At 39.3% G+C, this 18,344-nt stretch overlaps 1 protein-coding gene across 5 annotated transcripts in view; it reads right to left on the reverse strand.

The window, feature by feature from the left end:
• Positions 1-18,344, reverse strand: part of FRY (FRY microtubule binding protein) — a 505,098-nt gene that overhangs the window by 11,879 nt on the left and 474,875 nt on the right. For all 5 annotated transcript variants that reach the window (XM_027877678.1, XM_027877681.1, XM_027877679.1 and 2 more), the window contains 4 exons: positions 17,660-17,849; positions 13,852-14,001; positions 12,720-12,818; positions 8,071-8,154 (listed from right to left, as the gene is read on the reverse strand). In XM_027877678.1, coding sequence (XP_027733479.1) covers positions 8,071-8,154; positions 12,720-12,818; positions 13,852-14,001; positions 17,660-17,849 — 523 coding nt within the window. The remainder of the gene's footprint in view (positions 1-8,070; positions 8,155-12,719; positions 12,819-13,851; positions 14,002-17,659; positions 17,850-18,344) is intronic.

Genomic DNA, 18,344 nt, shown 5'->3' on the forward strand with positions numbered 1-18,344 from the left:
CACATGTGGCCCTCTAGGTCTCCAAGTGTGGCTCTCTGACTGAATTCAAACTTTACAAAACAAATCCTTTTATTAAGGATTGAACTAATATTTATTTTATTATCCTTGCATTTGACTTTTATGTTAACTAACAAACATTTCTAATATGACTATGGCAGATTCAGGCAACCTAAATGGCTCAGTTACGAATCAGGAAAGCATATCTAGTCATCAGTTTGAAGAAGAAAAAGAAATGCTTTAAAATCCTTGCTGTACAACAACAGCATTGGCGAGCTTCCTTTCTATTACTTCCTTCTTGGAACTTAGTCCTCTAAATCAGTTTTCAAACTGCAAATTTAACCATCCCATCCCAATGCTTCTCAGCTGTAATGCCTAACCTAAGTCCTTCAAGAAACAGGAAATGCCATATGCAGGATCCTGGGAGATGATACTGACATTGCATTAACATTTAAACACTAATTTTATATCTATTTAAAGACATTTACCATGATTACTATATTTCTACTACTCTAAGTGGTAATGATCTCTGAGCTATCATTTAAGTATAGATTGTTGCCTTTGAATTTGGCTTATTCATTAACAAATTACATTTTCTCCTTTATATCAAGGACAGGAAGATGTCTGAATACACTATCAGTGCAATATTTGCTCACAAAGCTGTATTAGGAAGTGGGCTGTGTGGGTGTTAGAAGGCTCCCCTCATTATTTGCTGCTTTGATTAGCTCTTTACAAGGGCACAGTCAGAAAAAACTCAGGCTCAATTAGAATACTGTTTTCCTTTTTATCCATAACTTGTGACTTAATGCATCCTCCTATGAAGTCATCTATGACAGTTATGACTCTCAGATGGGTGATGATGTATAGCTTTTCACCACAGGAATGCTTCAGTTACAGAAGGACATGCTACTGGAGTTTCAGATTGCAGATATCAGGCCAAGTCATTGACTGGGAGGGTCTTGAGGGCTGGAGGGTCAGCCTAGGAGACAGTCAAGCAGGGTCTGTGCTTCCCTTGGATTCCTGGGGATCAGGAATGTGTTCCAGACATCTGATGCTCACAATATAATGCTTTGACTATCTTTCCAAGTGAGTGTCTCACTTTCAGCTCAGCAAAAGATGAGGCTGGAACACCTTTAGCTATCTTAGGACCAGTGGTCTGGTTACATTGATTAGTCATGCATAACTAGAGTTAAAGGCAAATGTCGTAAATCAATTCTTTCATTTTCCCCTCCAATACCAGCAGAAATAACTGTATTCAGTTTTCTCCAAATAGCAGTTGAGGCTATTATAGAAATACATTACATGAATATTATATAAATTACATACATATATAATAAATATTAGTTGAGGCTATATGAATATGCCTTTTGTAAAAATTAATTTTGTATAAATTAATTCAGCATGACACCTCACTAGAGCCTCAACTCCTATCCATAAGTATTGAGTGCAAGTCAGATAAAAGGCATTTTTCTCTCTTCCTTTTAAGAGGTTAGGGTGAGAGGGCATCTGTAGGAGATGTGACTACAAATAAATGAAATCAAGAATAGAAGTCTTTAGGTATCACCCAGCAAGATCAAAGATGAAATTATCAAGAAATAGAAATCATTCATTTAGCACCTTTTTTTTCTTCAAGGATAATTTGTGTCCCTTCAATAATGACCTCACTTTTTTTTTAGGACCAGCGCCTGTAGGATGAGGATTCAAGAGTTCTTGGGATACTGAGTTAAACTTTGGAAAAAACCTATTACTAACAGGCAACCTAAACAGGTAATCAGAGAGGGGCAGCCTTTTGTTTTTCAGCTTTAATGCTTTCTAGTGATTCTCACTTCTTATGTTTGATACATAATATTTCTCATTCAAGAGAGCAAAGGAGAAAGTGGAAAAGAAGCATTTACTACCTGGGGAAAAACTACCAATTTCTTTCTTCCAGAGACTCTTTCTTAAACATTCTCACTTACGTCTGTTTTAAATAGAGGGAAGTGATCAAAGGCTATTGGGAAAGAGATTTAGGTTGGTGTATGGCTTGGTACTATGGAGAGAAATTAATGTGTTTTCCTTCTAAAGCTCTACCCTTGTATCCATCCTCATGCTGGCAATGCCTCCCCCTCTACACATCTCCTGTGGTGTTGGTAAGTTTCCTCCCTGTTCTCCAGTTGAGGAAGCACCTACCCAAAGTCAGCCATGCTTTCTTCATGTTCAGCCCATGACTCCTCAAAATCGTTCTAGACTTTGCCCTTGCCAGGGTCCCTCTCCTACCTCTTCCAGCTTTTCATCACCATTTTGTGTGTTGTCTTCTCCCATTAGAGTGTAAGCTCCCTGAGGGCACTGGCTGTCTTTCTGCTTGTATTTTATCCCCAGCACTTAGTACAGTTTCTGTCACTAGTAAGTGCTCAATACATGCTTCCTTTACTATCCATGTGTCTTTTTAAAGTTGCTCATCATTTCTGTTTCCACTACGTGCTTCACTGTGTTGAATGAGCAAGCTGGGAAGGAGAAAAGAGCCTCTTGGCCTAGTTACTGGATTACTAAGATTTGTACTAACCCTCATATCACAAAACACACACACAAATCTCGGAAACAAAACACCTCAATATTTCTTATGGGCATATTCTGATCTTTTTTAATGGAAGTGTATGTCCCAAACATAGAGTCTATAAATTTAACTCTTGCTCCTATTATCTATCCCTAAGATATAGGGCCATTTACATCCCTCAAGGTTCCAATTTCTTGCAAATATGTGGGGAGGAAAAGTTATTCAAGAAGAAATAGAAACCTATGCTTCTGAAAAGAGCATGAACTGTAGGAATTCATGCAAAAGCAAACAGTGCATTGGGTCTCAACTTTTCTTGAGAACTGCTTTTGGGTTTGAGGCCAGACAGTCTGCATAGTTCAAGTGAGCAAAAGAGTAGGCCTCCCACATCATTTGACCCAACTCTTCAGCTTTTTTTTTTCTGTACTCATAATGGTAATACAGTTAATGGCTACTGTCCTAATACTTGTACATTACAAGGATTTTGTGCCAGGTGCTGCTCTATTTCCAGGTTTCTACTGGCAAAGTAAAGTGGCAAATTGAAGCTGTTATTTGAGTGATTTAGACAAACTACTTGCCTTTGTCTAAATTGTCAAGAGTTACAGCAATTTTAGGCTGACTAAACTTAGGTTTCTGGACTAGCCTCAGTCTGTTAAATATAGTCTATGCTTCCCAAAGAATTCAAAACAGCTGCTTCTATTACTTTTCTTCATGCTGTGGGCAACCTGTTGCTGGCAAGGACACTCAGGAAATGTTTGGGCCACTTTCCGATTGCTGAGACTAGTTTCGCTGTGAGTTGAAGTAGGATTGGTATTCACCAGCTGGTAAAGGTCCAGTTGGTGTTAAAGAACTGAATGTCAATAGCCACCCCAACCCTCCAAACATAGCTTCTCTAAAAAAGCTTTCCCTGACTAATCCCACCCTTACCTCTGATCATCTCTGCACTCCCCATCCTCTCTGCACTTACATGGATACAGTTTTTACTATGTCAGTCTGCACTTGTGTTATGGGAATTTTAAAAATTTCCTTTTCGTTATTTGGGACTCAGGGTCATTCCTTGGTTAACTAAAAGTCTCACTAAAATCACTAAAAAAAAAAAATGTTGGTGCAGCTAGGCAGCCCAGTGGATACAGCACTGGCCCTGGAGTCAGGAGGATCTGAGTTCAAATCCAGTCTCAGACATTTGACACTTACTAGCTGCGTGACCCTGGGCAAGTCACTTAACCCCATTGCCTAGCAAAATACAAACAAAAAAACCAAAGATATGGTCTTTACACTTAAAAAAAAAGAGAGAGAGAAGGCAGCTAGGTGGCGCAGTGGATAGAGCACCAGCTCTGGAATCAGGAGGACCTGAGTTAACTAAAATTTTACCTGAACAAAGTCGTTCCTTGGAGTGTGAAAATTTACTTAAGAACCTTATTTCTTAGATAAGAAGACAAGAAGATCAACTGTCCCTGACTCTTTGGGCCCACATAAATATTTTTCCTCAATCAGCCTAATTGTAAATCCTCTAAAAGTGGTTCACTCTGTAACCTGACTTAGTTTACTTACAGAGTTTGTTTGATGAAGTTTGTTTCGTTAGGGGATATATGAGACTATGACTAAATTTGTTCAACTGTTATGACACTGAAGACAGCATGGGATTATGGGTCTATCTTCTCTTTAACTTTTGTGGCCTAAGAGGAATGTACAAGATTGCAATATGTAAATGAATTATTTCTATGTCACTCTGCTTTTTAATTTTTCCTTTAAGAAGCCTTGTAAGAATCCTCATACTTGTTCAGGTTTTCTCTGAACCTATGCTTGAACATAATAATAAAACCTGGGTTTTTACTTCCATAATTCCTGTGTGGTGGTCAATATATATTTGGCATCATTTACCCACCACGGCAGCTCAGAGAGATGAGTTTTCTCCCAAACGCTGGGTTAGGCATCTGATGCTCAATTGTTCTCTCATCTTTTATGGATGTTTGGTCAACAAACCTGGGTTTTAAGTTCCCTGAGGCCAGCCACCAGGTTTTCTATTTCTTCTGTATACAAAAGCCAGCACCTGACAGTAATGAATACACGAATGAACCTCCTGGTTCATTCCTCTCAATTGTCAAGTTTTGTTAAAATACATGGAGAAGAGAAAGAGTAAGAAGATTGAGCAAGGAGAAATAAGGTAGGACTGAGGGGAAGAAAAGAGAAGATCAGATGAGCAAAAAAGGAAGAACAGGCAAGAACAAGAGAAAAAGCTTAAGTACCAAGAGAAAGAGAGAGGAAAACCAACATAAAAAAGCAACTGAATGAATTAAAAATAAGAGGACAAAAAAATTACAGACATTTTATGTTTCTTCTCAAAATATGTGAGAGATGCATAGTAGAACCTCAGCCTAAATGCTTGTGGAATAGGGTGCTCTGGCTCAATGAATTTTCTGATTAATTTGGTGTTAACTAGAAAACTCTTTCTGTTTTGGTTCTTGTTAAATGTTTCTAAAATGTATCAACCCATTTTCCTGACTTAGTAAGTAAAAATCTAATGACTCCTCTTTGACAAGTGAAGATCTTGAATTACCTTGGGATCAACATTTAGATAATCCTTGATCACTGCAGTGAACTTGTAGGTAAATAGAAAAGATAGGAAATTGGGCTGGATCTGTACTGGTCCCAACGTGTAATCGGGGAATGCTTTCTTAACTAACTCCTTGATGCATGAACACATTTTCCTATGATTTAGTGTGTTTTTTCTTATTGTCAATACAGAAAAATCAAATCTGGGTAGAAGCTATCCTGACATTTTTTTTTTTTAATGATCTAAATTCACCCACCACTTTTTAGTAGATAAAGAGAATACAGCAATGGTACTTTCTATTCATCCTCTTTGCACACTCTCCTTTTTCCTTCCATTTCATCCCTGTCATGAGGCTAGAGTGATGCTAGGAAAGAGAACTAGAACAAAGCTTCTGAGCACTCTAAAATTGCATCTTCTGCATTAAAAAAATCCTCTTGTGTCCTCCTGTCTAATAGAGGCTTTGAATTTTCATTCTAATGAAGCACAAAATATACCATAAAATAAGTACCAACCTGTTATAGAGAATGGAATTTTCAGGCAAAAAGTGCATTTATAAAAAGTAATATTGTAAAAATTCTCTTCTTGTACCCTGCCCAGAATGTTGCACCCTGTTGTCTACCTTTAGGCAGCTAGGTGGTATAGTAGACAGAGTACTGGACTTGGATAGAAAAAAACCTGACTGGTATGTGATCCTAGGCAAATGATTTATTCTCTTTCAGCCTCAATTTCCTTCTCTGTAAAATGGGGATAAGAATAGCACTTCCCTCCCAGGTAGGAACAAATGAGATTTTTTATCTATCTACATAACATATATATACATCTATCTATACATATATATATCTCAATCAATCAACAAGTATTTATAAAGTGTCTACTATGTGCTAAGAACTATGCTAGGTAGTAGGGATACAAATACAAGGAATAAAACAACACTTGTGAGGGAAGCTTACATCCTAATGAAGGATATGAATCCTTTAAGGGCTGTGTGAAAGCCTTTAAGGGCTGAAAATCGCCCTAAGACTTTTGGGACACCCTGAATCTGTTGTTCTATTAGCCTGAATAATTGCATGAGAATTGAGGGCTCTTTTCCTTTTTCAAGAGAGAACTAGATTTGAACCAGATTCTTCAAGGGGAAAGCATGGGCGGGGAGAAGAAGAGGCAAAAAGAGAGAGATTTATTTGTATGAGAAATCTCCCCAAATGAAGTCAGGTCACACAAATCTAAAGCTTTGGTTCTGGGCCATAGAGTACAAGTGGTTATTTGTATCTAGTCACAGAATCACAGATTTAGAGCTGACCTCCATTTTATGGATGAGGAAACTGAGGCCCAGAGAGTTTAAGTAACTTGCCCAAGGTCACACAGGTAGTAAGCAGCAAAGTCAGGATTAGAACCCAGGGACTCTGTCTCCAAATCTGGTATTCTTTCCACCACACAATGAAAATGTGGTTTGCCACATTTATGATTTATTAAAAAAAAAAAGCCAATTGTAACGTTTAAGAAGGTCCCATAATGGCAGTTCTAGAAACAAAAACTTGCTCTCTACCCTCAGGTAGCCACATGGAAAGTAAAGACTTCTCTCTGTCACCCTCTCAATATGTCTCAAGTATTTCTTAGTAGGAAACTTTTTCTATGTTTGGTCTCCTTCTTTGCTTGCTCATTTAAAAAATTTTTTTCTACTAAGACTACAATAAGGGGCTCCAGCCTAAGGTTGTAAAAGATGGTATCTCTCTCAATTGAGGTGTAGGGTGCCACCATCTTGGAACAGACAAGGAAGAGAAGGGAGTGCTAGTACTGTGGAAAGTACACTGGATTTGTAGCTTGGGGATTTGGCCGTCACAAGTGACAGTTTCTCTGGACCTTCTCTTAATTGGAAGGGGTTGGACTAGATCATCCCTAAAGTCCCTTCCATTTCTCTATCCTAAGAGTTTAAAAATAAACATGCCCATGGCAACAATCCTTTCAGCTGGGATTATTTTCAGTCGTTATTACCAAGCTGGACTTGAATTGAAACATTCTGTAATTCACTGCTGGGTTCTCTTTACCCTCATCATGTGCGCTTTTGCACAAGTATATGATGCTTCTGGCCCATTCCAGGCGGGCACATGCTTTAGCTGCCTCTTTTGGTGGCAGCAATGAATTGGGAACAATTTTACCCATATTCTCATGCAGTGACAATGGCACACATTTATGAGATGGCCTGCTCAGCTACATTCTGTGGCTGTGAAATAATTCTAAGTTGTAGTATTAAAATTAATACTGAGGTTACTTGCGTTATGATCTGCAAACTTTGCTGAAAGTCTTATAGTGACCTCAGGCCTTCTGAAAACTAATTATGGTGTTGTATAGTAGAAAGAGCACTAGAGTGGGAGTCAGGAGACCTGGCTTCTATTCTTGGCTTTGCTACTCACTAGCTGTGTGACCATGAGCAGGTTGCTTGATCTCTCTGGGCCTCAGTTTCCTCATCTGTAAAAGGGGAGGGGGCAGGCAGGTTAGATGATCTCTAAGGTTCCATTTCTTTCAGGTCTTAAACTCTACCACTCTAGTGGTTCGGCAAAGTGAGAGTTAGTGAAATTCTTTATATGCTGTAGTAATAAAGATTTGTTAGAAGATGATTAGTATAGTTAAGTAGTGAGCAGAAAATCAGGGATGCATACTTGTATAGTTTTGTTTCTTGAAAAAAAGCAAATAAATGCACAGTAACACACTAATCTGCTCTCTCCAATAAGGTGCGGACTCCTACGTGTAATATCACTAAGGCCATCTGCCTTTGATACAAATACATGGCATATTTCCCCCTTTTCTCTCATTCCTACACTCAAATTTCACTAGCTATTTTATCAAATGAGTTCTGCATTTTACATTTCACATGCTAAAGCCAACTTTACACTATGAGCTCAGTGCACCGACTTTTTATGGGGGTGGGGGGCAACAAGAAACAACACACCATGTCAAAGCACAGAAGAGAAAAATACTAACAATCTTTCATTACCTTTTCTTCTGAGTCTCCTGGTTGACAAGTAATTACCCCATCTCTTGATCCTCCGGCAAATGTTGCCTTGCAATTTGCAAGCCACTGTTTTCAGAAGAAAGACAGACATCAGAAATAGACGCACACAGACAGGTTTAGTGATGGCTTGAGAATATTTTAATGTCAATTCTTCTCAGCATAAGATAAAATCTGTTCTGTCTATTCGCATGGCATAATAAGCTTTTGCTTTAGTGAATTTTTAGAAAACCCCATCTTCTTTTAAACTGGGCTGAAACTATGTTATCTCTCTCTATGGGTTCAATGATCATCTTAACTCTTTGTTTTGAACTCTTAGTTCAAATCTCAAGTCTTGAAAATATGTTTCATAAATAAGCCCCTGCTTAAGGTAGGTTTATACTTAAAATATTTAAGGTCTAAATTTATCTCTTTACTTTTTATAGCAAAACACATAAATGCACACATTGTGGAAACCTTTTAGAATACTGGTATTCTGAAAGAGGAGGACTAATCCTGTTACAGGCTGTGTTACATTAAGCTTTTAATGAAGAAACCATGTTTTAGAGGATCATGATTTGACTCATACAACTGAATTTTATAAGTTATGTTCTGAGTGGACAGGCACATTCTGCTTGTCTGTGCAATACAGTAATCTCCAGGATGGTAATATTTCAATGATCTGACTTCTGGTATCTCAAGCATTTGGAAGAAAGGTGAACCTAAAAGTTTTTTTTTTTTAAAGAGAAAAGAAAAGAGGTAATAAAATTTTTTTTTGGCTGTTAATACACAGTAAGCCTCTGACAATAACAAAAATTGCCAGGAGAGGTACAGACAAACCAGAAGCCCCTAATGTGGCCGGTCACTTTGTTAACCTGTTAAAAAAAAAAAAAAGCTTATGATGGCCACAGAAGTCAGCATGAAGGGGCATCAGCACAGGAGAAAATGGTAAGGAAAAGAAACTAAGGAGAAAAAAAATCAGAGAGGATCAGACAGCAGGATAAACTGGAGAAAACACTGGGTGAGCAAGTCAAGAGGTTGGGACCTGATGCTATGTGCCCTGGGACAAGTTAGTTAATCTCTCTGGGCTTCCATTTCCTCATCTGTAAAATGAAGTGGTCAAGTAAGGTGATCTCTAAGGTTTTTTCCAGCTCTCATCTGTTAGGGGAGAAAATGATGCCCTTATCAGATACCCTTTCAGAGAAAGAGCAAGCTAGGTCCTGTTCACCTAGCCTTACAGGACATCATTAGGAGTTTTAAGGATTAGATCTAGTTCTGACTCAAAAGTTCTCCTGATTGGATCAATCAGGCAGGAAGATAGAGGAAAGGGTAAGGGGTGGCGGGGAAGCCACTACACTTTGGTTAAGTTTTTGAAGAGATATAGTCACCTCTTATTTGGGGTGAGAATAGCTTAATTTGAAGAACAAATACAAACCAGCTGTAATTATTGTCCATATTGTCCATTATTAAGAAATGGAATGGTTCCTTCCTTATGATGCTCAATAAAATGGAGGCATTACAGTGCATGAAGATTGGGACTTATAAAACAAATAAATTAGAGGATGATTATTCTCACAGAACAATTTCTTTCTTTCATAAAAGGATCCATCACAAGGACCCTTTAGACAGTGAGAAACCCTACTGTGTTTAAAAATATGACTTAATTTACAAAAAGCTCTCTGCTTAGTTACTTAATAATTAGCTGATTAGGAACTAGTTAACAAAATTAGATGCACTGTCACTGAGGACTTGATGTGGGTAAGAAAACTCTCAGAATCAGTTTCTTAACAATAAAGGCAAAAATCTGCTCAGGTTAGGGCCTGCCAAAGACAAGTGCCATCCAAAACAGCAAACTCAAAAGGCTGCAGACACAGTCATCAGTTACTGTGATGGATATATAGTCATAATAACAATAAGAATAATTTGTTGAGTTGTTTCAGGCATGTTTGACTATTTGTGACCCCATTTTGGTGTTTTCTTAGCAAAGAAAATGGTATGCTTTACCAATTTCCTTTTCTAGCTTATTTTACAGATAAAGAAACTGCAGCAAATAGGGCTAGGTGACTTGCCATAGCTAAGATGGGTCTGAGGCTGGCCACCAAGCTGCCCTAATAATAACAGCTAATATTTACATAGCACCTAATATGTGCCAGGCACTGTGTTAAGCACTTTGCAATGATTTCATTTAATTCTCATAACCATCTTGGGATGTAGGTGCTATTCCCATTTTACAGATAAGGAAACTGAGGCAAACAGAGGTTGTGACTTGTCCAAGTTCACACATCTAGTAAGTGTGAGAAATAATTATTAATAACCAATATCTTGGAGAGATTCAGAGGCCCTCCCCTTTTTCTAAATTCCTCATTTTAAAAAGTTCCCTTTTTTTTTTTGAAGGACACTACTGATAATGAGATTCCATTGACTCTTCTATCTTGGTCAGACCCCACCCAACCACAAGCAAGAAATTTAATCTAGGGTGGGGAAGCCCATTGTGTTCTACTCAGGTTTGGGTAGAGACAGATCTTTTTGACTAGATAGCCCAAGGCTAGGAGTGGTCAGGTATAGCTGAGGGTGGTCTGAGTAGAGATAATTTCTCTGTGCAAAGGTCACTCTCAGCCCCATTGACCACCTACTGTTTCGAAGGGTATATAAACTGTAAGCCCCACTGCCACAAGTGTCTTTGGTTTAAGAGAGACAGCCAAATGACCATCCTTTTATTAATAATTTCCTGAGTTTATTAATAAAATGATTAAATTACCCAGAAACTATGTCTCTCAAACCTTTGTAAAGGTCACATAAGTGTCTGAGGCTGGATTTGAACTAAGGCCATAATTGACTCCAGGCCCAGTGTTCTATCTACTCAGTTACTTAGCTGCATTATATTCCATTATTAAGAAATGGAATGGTTCCTTCCTTATGATGCTTGATAAAATGGAGGTATTACAGTGCATGAAGATTGGGCTTATAAAACAAATAAATTAGAGGATGATTATTCTCACAGAACAATTTCTTTGTTTCATAAAAAGATCCATCACTAGGACCCTTTAAACAGTGAGAAACCCTACTGTGTTTAAAAATGTGACTTAATTTAAAAAAAAAATCTCACTTATACACAACTTTTCAGAAATAGAACTATGTACCATGTAAATTCAGTAAGAGATGAAACACTTGTAAGAATTTAATAGTGCCTGAAACATATGACTTCAAATCCCTATACAAAGATCTTCACCAACTGAGAGGATGACATCTCAAAAGAGATGCCTAGAGGTAGAGCCAAGATGGCAGAGAAAAAGCAGGAACTCACCTGAGGTCTCTCAAATTCCTTTCCAAACAACTTTAAAATAATGTCTCAAAATGAATTCTGGAGTGACATAACCAACAAAAGGAGAGGGTGAAACAATTTTCCAGCCTAAGACAACTTAGAAGGTTGGCAGGAAAGGTCTGTCTCACTGGGGTGAGAGAGGAGCACAGTTCACTGTAGACAGCACTTGGCAAGCTACAACAGGCTTTGGGGTGTGTGTGTGTGTGTGTGCGCGCACGCACGCATGTGAACGCATATTACTGAACCCAAAGTTGCTGCTTCCATAGCTCTCAGCCCACAGAAGTAAGGGAGTCAGACAACTGGTGAGAAGGAGATTACAGGGGACCCTTTGCTGGTACTAGGTGCAGAACTCTGCTGCATTGCTCAGATGCACTTCCAGGTCACAGTGGCAAGGAAGAGCACTAGCATACTAAAGCATGCGGCCTCAGGGGAGCAGGCACACTGGTCACAATTCCAGGGTGGAAAAGAGTGCTCATAGTTGCTCACAGGCTGGAGCACAGGGCAGGAGGGCAATGACCACATTTTTCTCGAGATCATAACACCTTGGAAGAACTAGAAATATATAAACCCCCAGAACTAGCTCTGAAAATAGCAGTATGGAAAAACCTGAATGAAGCTTGACAGCAGAGTCCTGAGAGCAGAGCCCAACTTTAACATAAAGTTAAAAGTCAAGAAATAGGATGGAATAAAGTGCAAACAACAACAAAAGAATCTGACATAGAAAGTTACTGTGGTGACAGGGAAGATCAAAACACTATCTTTGAAGAAGATAACAAAGTCAAAACAGCTACATTCAAAGCCTCAAAGGAAAATATGAATTGGTCTCAGGCCCAAAAAGAGTTCCTGGAAAAAACTTAAAAAGGATTTTAAAAACAGAGATTCCTATTTTTTTCTGGTTTCTTGATACAGTCATTAGGAGTCAAGAGCAGTACCCACCATATTTTTTTTCTAATGATGTCACTAACATAATTGAACCCAGCATCATTTCATTCCTGATCTTAAATTCACATTCTGATCTCTACAGAGGGAAAGAGTCATTATCATCTCTACCCCACAAGGAGGTAGGGAGAGGCCTTAAGATTCTGACAGTGGCCTCACAACTCACACTTAAAAAGATCATAGAATCACAGAGTGAGAGCTGCAAGGATCCTTAAAGGTCATCTTCTCCAACAGGCCCAGAGAAGCCCAAGTAGGTCCAAAGTCCTACTGGTAAAAAAGCAATGGAGCTGGGCTTTGAATACAGATGCTTGGACCCCCTAATCCAAATCTTCTTTTTGCTGCTTATTGACCACACTTAGCAATAACTAAACCGAGAGCAAAAAACATGGCTTACTGAGAGAGTGGCTTCCTTTCTGTTGTTGTAGGTATCCAGATATTCTTGCAGTTCTAGAACACTGAACTTCAGCTTGTCAAGAAGTCCACAGGACAGGAGCTAAAGACATAGGAAATAGTTTTACAACAATTAAACTAGTTATATATAATTGTAAAGGCATGACTGTACAAATTGAGAAGAAATGCTATTCAGAAATATTGCCAGGGCAGGTAGTAGGATATATGGGAACATATATATACTGTGTATATATAACCAGGGTACATTATGTACATTACAGGGTACATATGTACATTAGTGGCATATACATTTATGTGTACAGGTAGCTAGGTGTTGCAGTGGATAGATTTCAGGCCTGGAGTCAGGAAGACTCATTTCATGAGTTCAAATCCTGCCTCTTACATGACTGAACAACAACATATATGTGTGTATATGTATATATGTACACACTAATGTAAATGTTTATACGGTCATATTTACATAATGCTTTAAGGTTTACAGCATTTAAAGAGCAGGGTGAGGTAGTAGATAGTATAAGTATGTTTAGTTTCACCTTACAGATAGGGAAACTGAGGCTCAGAGAGCCTAGAATCTTAGGGCTAATAAATAAATATCAGAGTCAGTATTCAAACCCAGGGGTCTCCGGGCTTTAAATCCTGTTTTCTTAACTCCAAAGCTTATGGAAGTGATTGTTGATAAATCAAAATAAATTAATAACAAAAAATAAATCCTGTTTTCTTTCCACATCCTCTCCGGCAGTTTTCAATGCTATACAGTTAATAGTTGTTGCTGTTCAGTCATTTCAGTTATTTCTGTCTCTTTGTGATCCTATTTGGGATTTTCTTGGTAAAGATATTGGAATGATTTGTCATTTCTTTCTTCAGCTCATTTTACAGATAAGGAAACTGAGTCAAAGAGTGTTAAATGCCTTGCCCAGGGTCACACAGCTAATAAGTATCAGGAAGACCTGAGGCTGGATCTTCAGCCCACTGTACCACCTAGTTGCCTCCAAGCCACAGAACTCTAGGGCTTAGCTGAGGGCCTTGCACATAGTAAGCACTTAATGACAGTTGATTGACTGACTGTCTAAACTGGGCATACCATTCCCTGTTAATCCAGGATGGAGGATACTCACTGTCTCAGCATCCACAAAAAGTGTCGGGCATTCAGAGCAGGAGGTCAGCATTTGGGAAGAACTAACAAATTTGGAGCCAATTCCCCGAAGGTTGTCCCCAAGATAACTGGCGGCGTCACAAGTCAGGAAGCAGAACCTTTTCTGAATATTCTGAAAAACACATGCAAAACCCCCCAGTCCCCCAACTCATTGGCATCTTTCTCACATGAAGATGAGTTGTCTTCATTCCCCCAACCAATTTTTTATTTTTCTTTCTTTAAACAATGAGAACAAGCCTGAAACAAGTTCTCTTCCCTTGAAGGGAAGCAAATATTTATTTAAAAAGACTCCTAAATAACAATCTTCCAAGGCCAAGCAGAAGCTGAGGAGATTGAAACTATTTTGTCTTTTGTCATATGAGTGCGTTCCTGTAATCACATACATTCAGGGAAGAATGCATTTATTCCTGCAAATTTCCCCTCTATTTGGGTGGCACACTGGTATTTCTTGTATCTTCTCTGCCAGCATGAAAGTGGCATTTTTGGGGGGTTCACAGATCCTCGAGACCCAAAGAACCCAGGTTTCCTCATTTAGTTCATAACTGCCATCATTATATAGACACAACCCATATGGTTCATTTAGCTATAAGTACCTGTCTACATTTGAGAGCTGCCTGAGATCTGATTGGCAGTATGACAATGCAACAAATTGTAAAGAAAAAACTGAATTAAAAAAATACAGTGTGGTGCTTCCAAAGTTACAGGTAATGCTACTAAGTTTTCTTTCTTTTTTTTAAAATCAAAATTCCCCTTTAATAAAACACAGGTCTACATACCTAGACGTGAGATGTTCAGACTCAATAGAAAATAAATGGGAAAATGGTAAACACACCATTAGGCAATGGTCGTGGAGGATTAATTGTAAGAAAACTGAACATGAGGTATCTGCACAGTTTTTATCATCAGAATTTACTACACAATATGCTTCTGTTATTATTAGGTAGCATTTTATAGAAATGGATATGAGGTGAACACAAGACTTTTTTCTATGCATGAAGCTGAAAAAATGAATTTAAACCATTTTATTATGGAAGAGAACAAGGTCTAAGAGAAGAGGAATATTCTGATGGCAAAGCTAGAATTTGATCTATTGAAACATATTCCTTGTAGTTGTCCCCTAGTACAGACATTTACTCTATGACAAAAGCCAAGCAAAACTTCTTTCTGCTCAGCCTGTTAATGATAGTATTCTCTCCACCTAGTTCGGTAATAGACAAGGCCAGGGCAGCAAGTATTATCCATATGGGAACAAGTTTAATGGTTAAATAAGTCTGCTACATCAGGGTTGAGGGAGGGATAACTGGGCAAATATATGGTCAGGCCAATTCTGAAATGTCCCAATGTCCTGGGAAATAAGAATCAGATGGCTGGGATAGCATACAGGTGGAAAAAATTGGGACTCGAATAGAAGAGGAAAGTCAGGTGTGCTGAAGAAGGCTGTATGCGGAAACTAAGGCTGGGTGGATAACTCTGCAATTGAAAACATGTTCAGAAGGCTGACTTAGCAACAGATTAACTTTGAGGCAAGGGCTGGGTCTACACCAGAATCAAGAGTTGAGATTTCTCCCCAAAAGGTAAAGTTTCATGTCAGAGATTTGCTATCTAATGTCCTCTTCTAAAAGAGTAGTTTTGTTGTTGTTCTTCCATCTCTGACTCTTGGTGACCCCATTTAGAGTTTTCTTGGCAAAGATACTACAATGGTTTGCCATTTCCTTCTCCAGCTTATTTTACAGATGAAGAAACTGAGGCAAACAGGGTTAAGTGACTTGCCCAGGGTCGCACAGCTAGTAAGTGTCTGAGGCTGGACTTGAGCTCACAAAGAGGAGTCTTTGATTCCCAGCCCAGTGCTCCATCCACTGCCCCACCTGGCTGTGCTTAGTTTCCCAGAAGGCTCTGCTTCAGAAATGATGAATGCTGGTGTACCATCTCACCCTTAAGAGGCCCAGTTGGCCTGAGGCCAGGTATAGCACCTCTGGGGCAATAATTTTGTCTTTCTCAGCCCTGAAATCCTTTGTGTTTTAGAGAGTGTAGCCCTGTGACATCCTCACCGTAGACTAAGTGCGTTATTGAGGACCTGGAGAGAGTACTCCAGTTCTCCACATTCCTTCCCTAGGTGGAATATATAAAGGTATATCTGCTAGCAGCCATGGCCGCCTGGTTTCAGGTAGGGGCTCGGTCCTAGGCACATGCCCTAATGGGGTGAATGTGAACAAGGTTAGGACAGAAAGTACTATGAATGGTTATAAGTGATGGGGATGACCAGTCTGGTGCACAAGTGTTGAGACTGACAATTCAGACCAGGGCTGTGTAAGAGCTGGGGTCAATAACTAGGAAATGTGAGCCAGGAATGGTGAAAGGCTGGGGTAAACATAGGTCAGGGGCTGAGATGGGACGCAGAGAGGAAAGTAGACAAGTACTCTTTACCAGAGTAGACAAACCAGGCCAAATGGTGGACAGTGGGAGGCCATAACCAATGCCAGGCATGTGGTGGAACAGAAAATTTAAGGTTAGGTCAGATGGCCAATGTGTTGGTTTGTTTTGCTTGAGTACATTTATTTGTTAAAAGGGAGGGCCAGGGATGGAGTGGAGTGAATTACAGGGCAGGAAGTGAAATGACACAGCATAGAAAAGAATATCAACAGAACATTAAAAACACAGAAGAAAATAAAGAAGTTCAGAAGGGGACTCGAACAAAGGATAATTTTATGACTACCAAGTTAAATGTAACATCCACTTAGACACGATGTAAAAAGTTAACAGTTTTGCATACAATCCTTTTTTGTTCTTTTGTCTACTAGAATGTTCATGTTTGCTGGTGATCATTAAGTTCATAATAAAAAAAGGAAATTGTAAAAAAAAAAAAAGGAAAAGAAAGGAAAGATTAGGTCAGTATCAAAGATGTGTGTGTGTATGTGAATGAGGCAGAGAGAGAGAGACAGACAGACAGACAAACACAGTAGTCTTTTAGTTGTACTGTTCTGAGGATGAGCGTCCCTGTACTTCTGTGCAGTCTTGTAAAATTGCTGGGGTAGGAGAAAATAGCAAGTCCTCTTTGAAAGGGCTATCCAGAAAGGGGTTATAGAGAATGACCTTCATTAAGTTTGTTCACATGGCTGCTATGAATGGCAGTAAGCCATGTTTGTAGTCACCACTGGCATGTCTAAAGAACAGATGGGAGGTATAGGCACAAAGAAGAAATGGAATGAAATAAAAAGAGGAGGTGAGTTGGAGGAAGGAAGATGGGCGAAAAGAAAAGGAGACCCAGAGACCAAAGAAAGCAGTATCGGGGGAGTGAGAGTGCGGGAATGAGGGTGGCAGATGGTGCCACTCAGTAGCAGCTGTACCTGTCTGCCTCTTCTTGATGGAGATGACAGTTTTAGAAGAGGCCAGAGTGGCTGGAGAAAAACATATAATAAGCATTTCCAACCAATTTTCTAAGGGAAATTTCTGTAGGAGTAAAGGAGATGGAAAGGAGGGTTTAGGACTGACACAGGGAATGCTGGTGAGCATCAAGGTCTGTACTTTTAGAGTCACTCCATGAGTCTAATGCTACAACGACCTTGACGCCTTCATTCCAAGACTTACTTTATTTTTTTAAATTTTTTTATTTTTTTTTATTTTTTAGGCAATTGGGGTTAAGTGACTTGCCCAGGGTCACACAGCTAGTAAGTGTCAAGTGTTTTGTCTGAGGCCAGATTTGAACTCAGGTACTCCTGACTTCAGGGCCAGTGCTCTATTCACTGCACCATCTAGCTGACCCCAAGACTTACTTTAAATAAGGAGGAGAACACATGAAACGTGTACACGGCACAGGAGCCATCTGAGTCGCCCATGAGCTGGTTGATATGACTGCGCCAGGCTTCTTCTGCATCATCACATGCAGCTGGTTGAAAAGCAGCCAGGATGGCAGAGAAGAAGGGTGAAGGTGGTGGAGAGATGCCCCTGTCTCCATCTCCGTAGCTGGAAAAGAGAAAACGAGTCTTGACAACTTCACCAAGCCATGCTTTGTAAAAAATTGACAACAAATCCTCAGAACTCTGACCAATAAAATGAAATAGACCATTCCTTCTCATTAGTTCTCTCCAAGGCTGCTTTCAGTACTGGCTTTTCATTTTCTTAGCTCTCTTGTGCTCTTTTATAGTTCTAGGTAAAAGAGAAGAAAAGAATAGGGACAGCTAAATGGCCCAATGGATAGTGCCAGGCCTGATCCATCCTCACATATTTATTACCTGTGTGACCCTGGGCAAATCACTTAACCTTTGCTTGCCTCAGTTTCCTCATTTGTAAAATGAGCTGGAGAAGGAAATAGTAAACCACTCTACTATCATTGCCAGGAAAACCCCAAATGGTGTCACAAACAGTCAGACATGACTGAAACGACTGAACAACAATAAAAGAATAGAACCCTTGAGCCCTACATATCCTCTTTAATCTTTCAGAAATGCCTTATTCTTC

Source organism: Vombatus ursinus, unplaced genomic scaffold (genome assembly GCF_900497805.2).
Source record: "Vombatus ursinus unplaced genomic scaffold, bare-nosed wombat genome assembly UNPS02014813.1, whole genome shotgun sequence".
In the NCBI taxonomy this organism is placed as follows: domain Eukaryota; kingdom Metazoa; phylum Chordata; class Mammalia; order Diprotodontia; family Vombatidae; genus Vombatus; species Vombatus ursinus.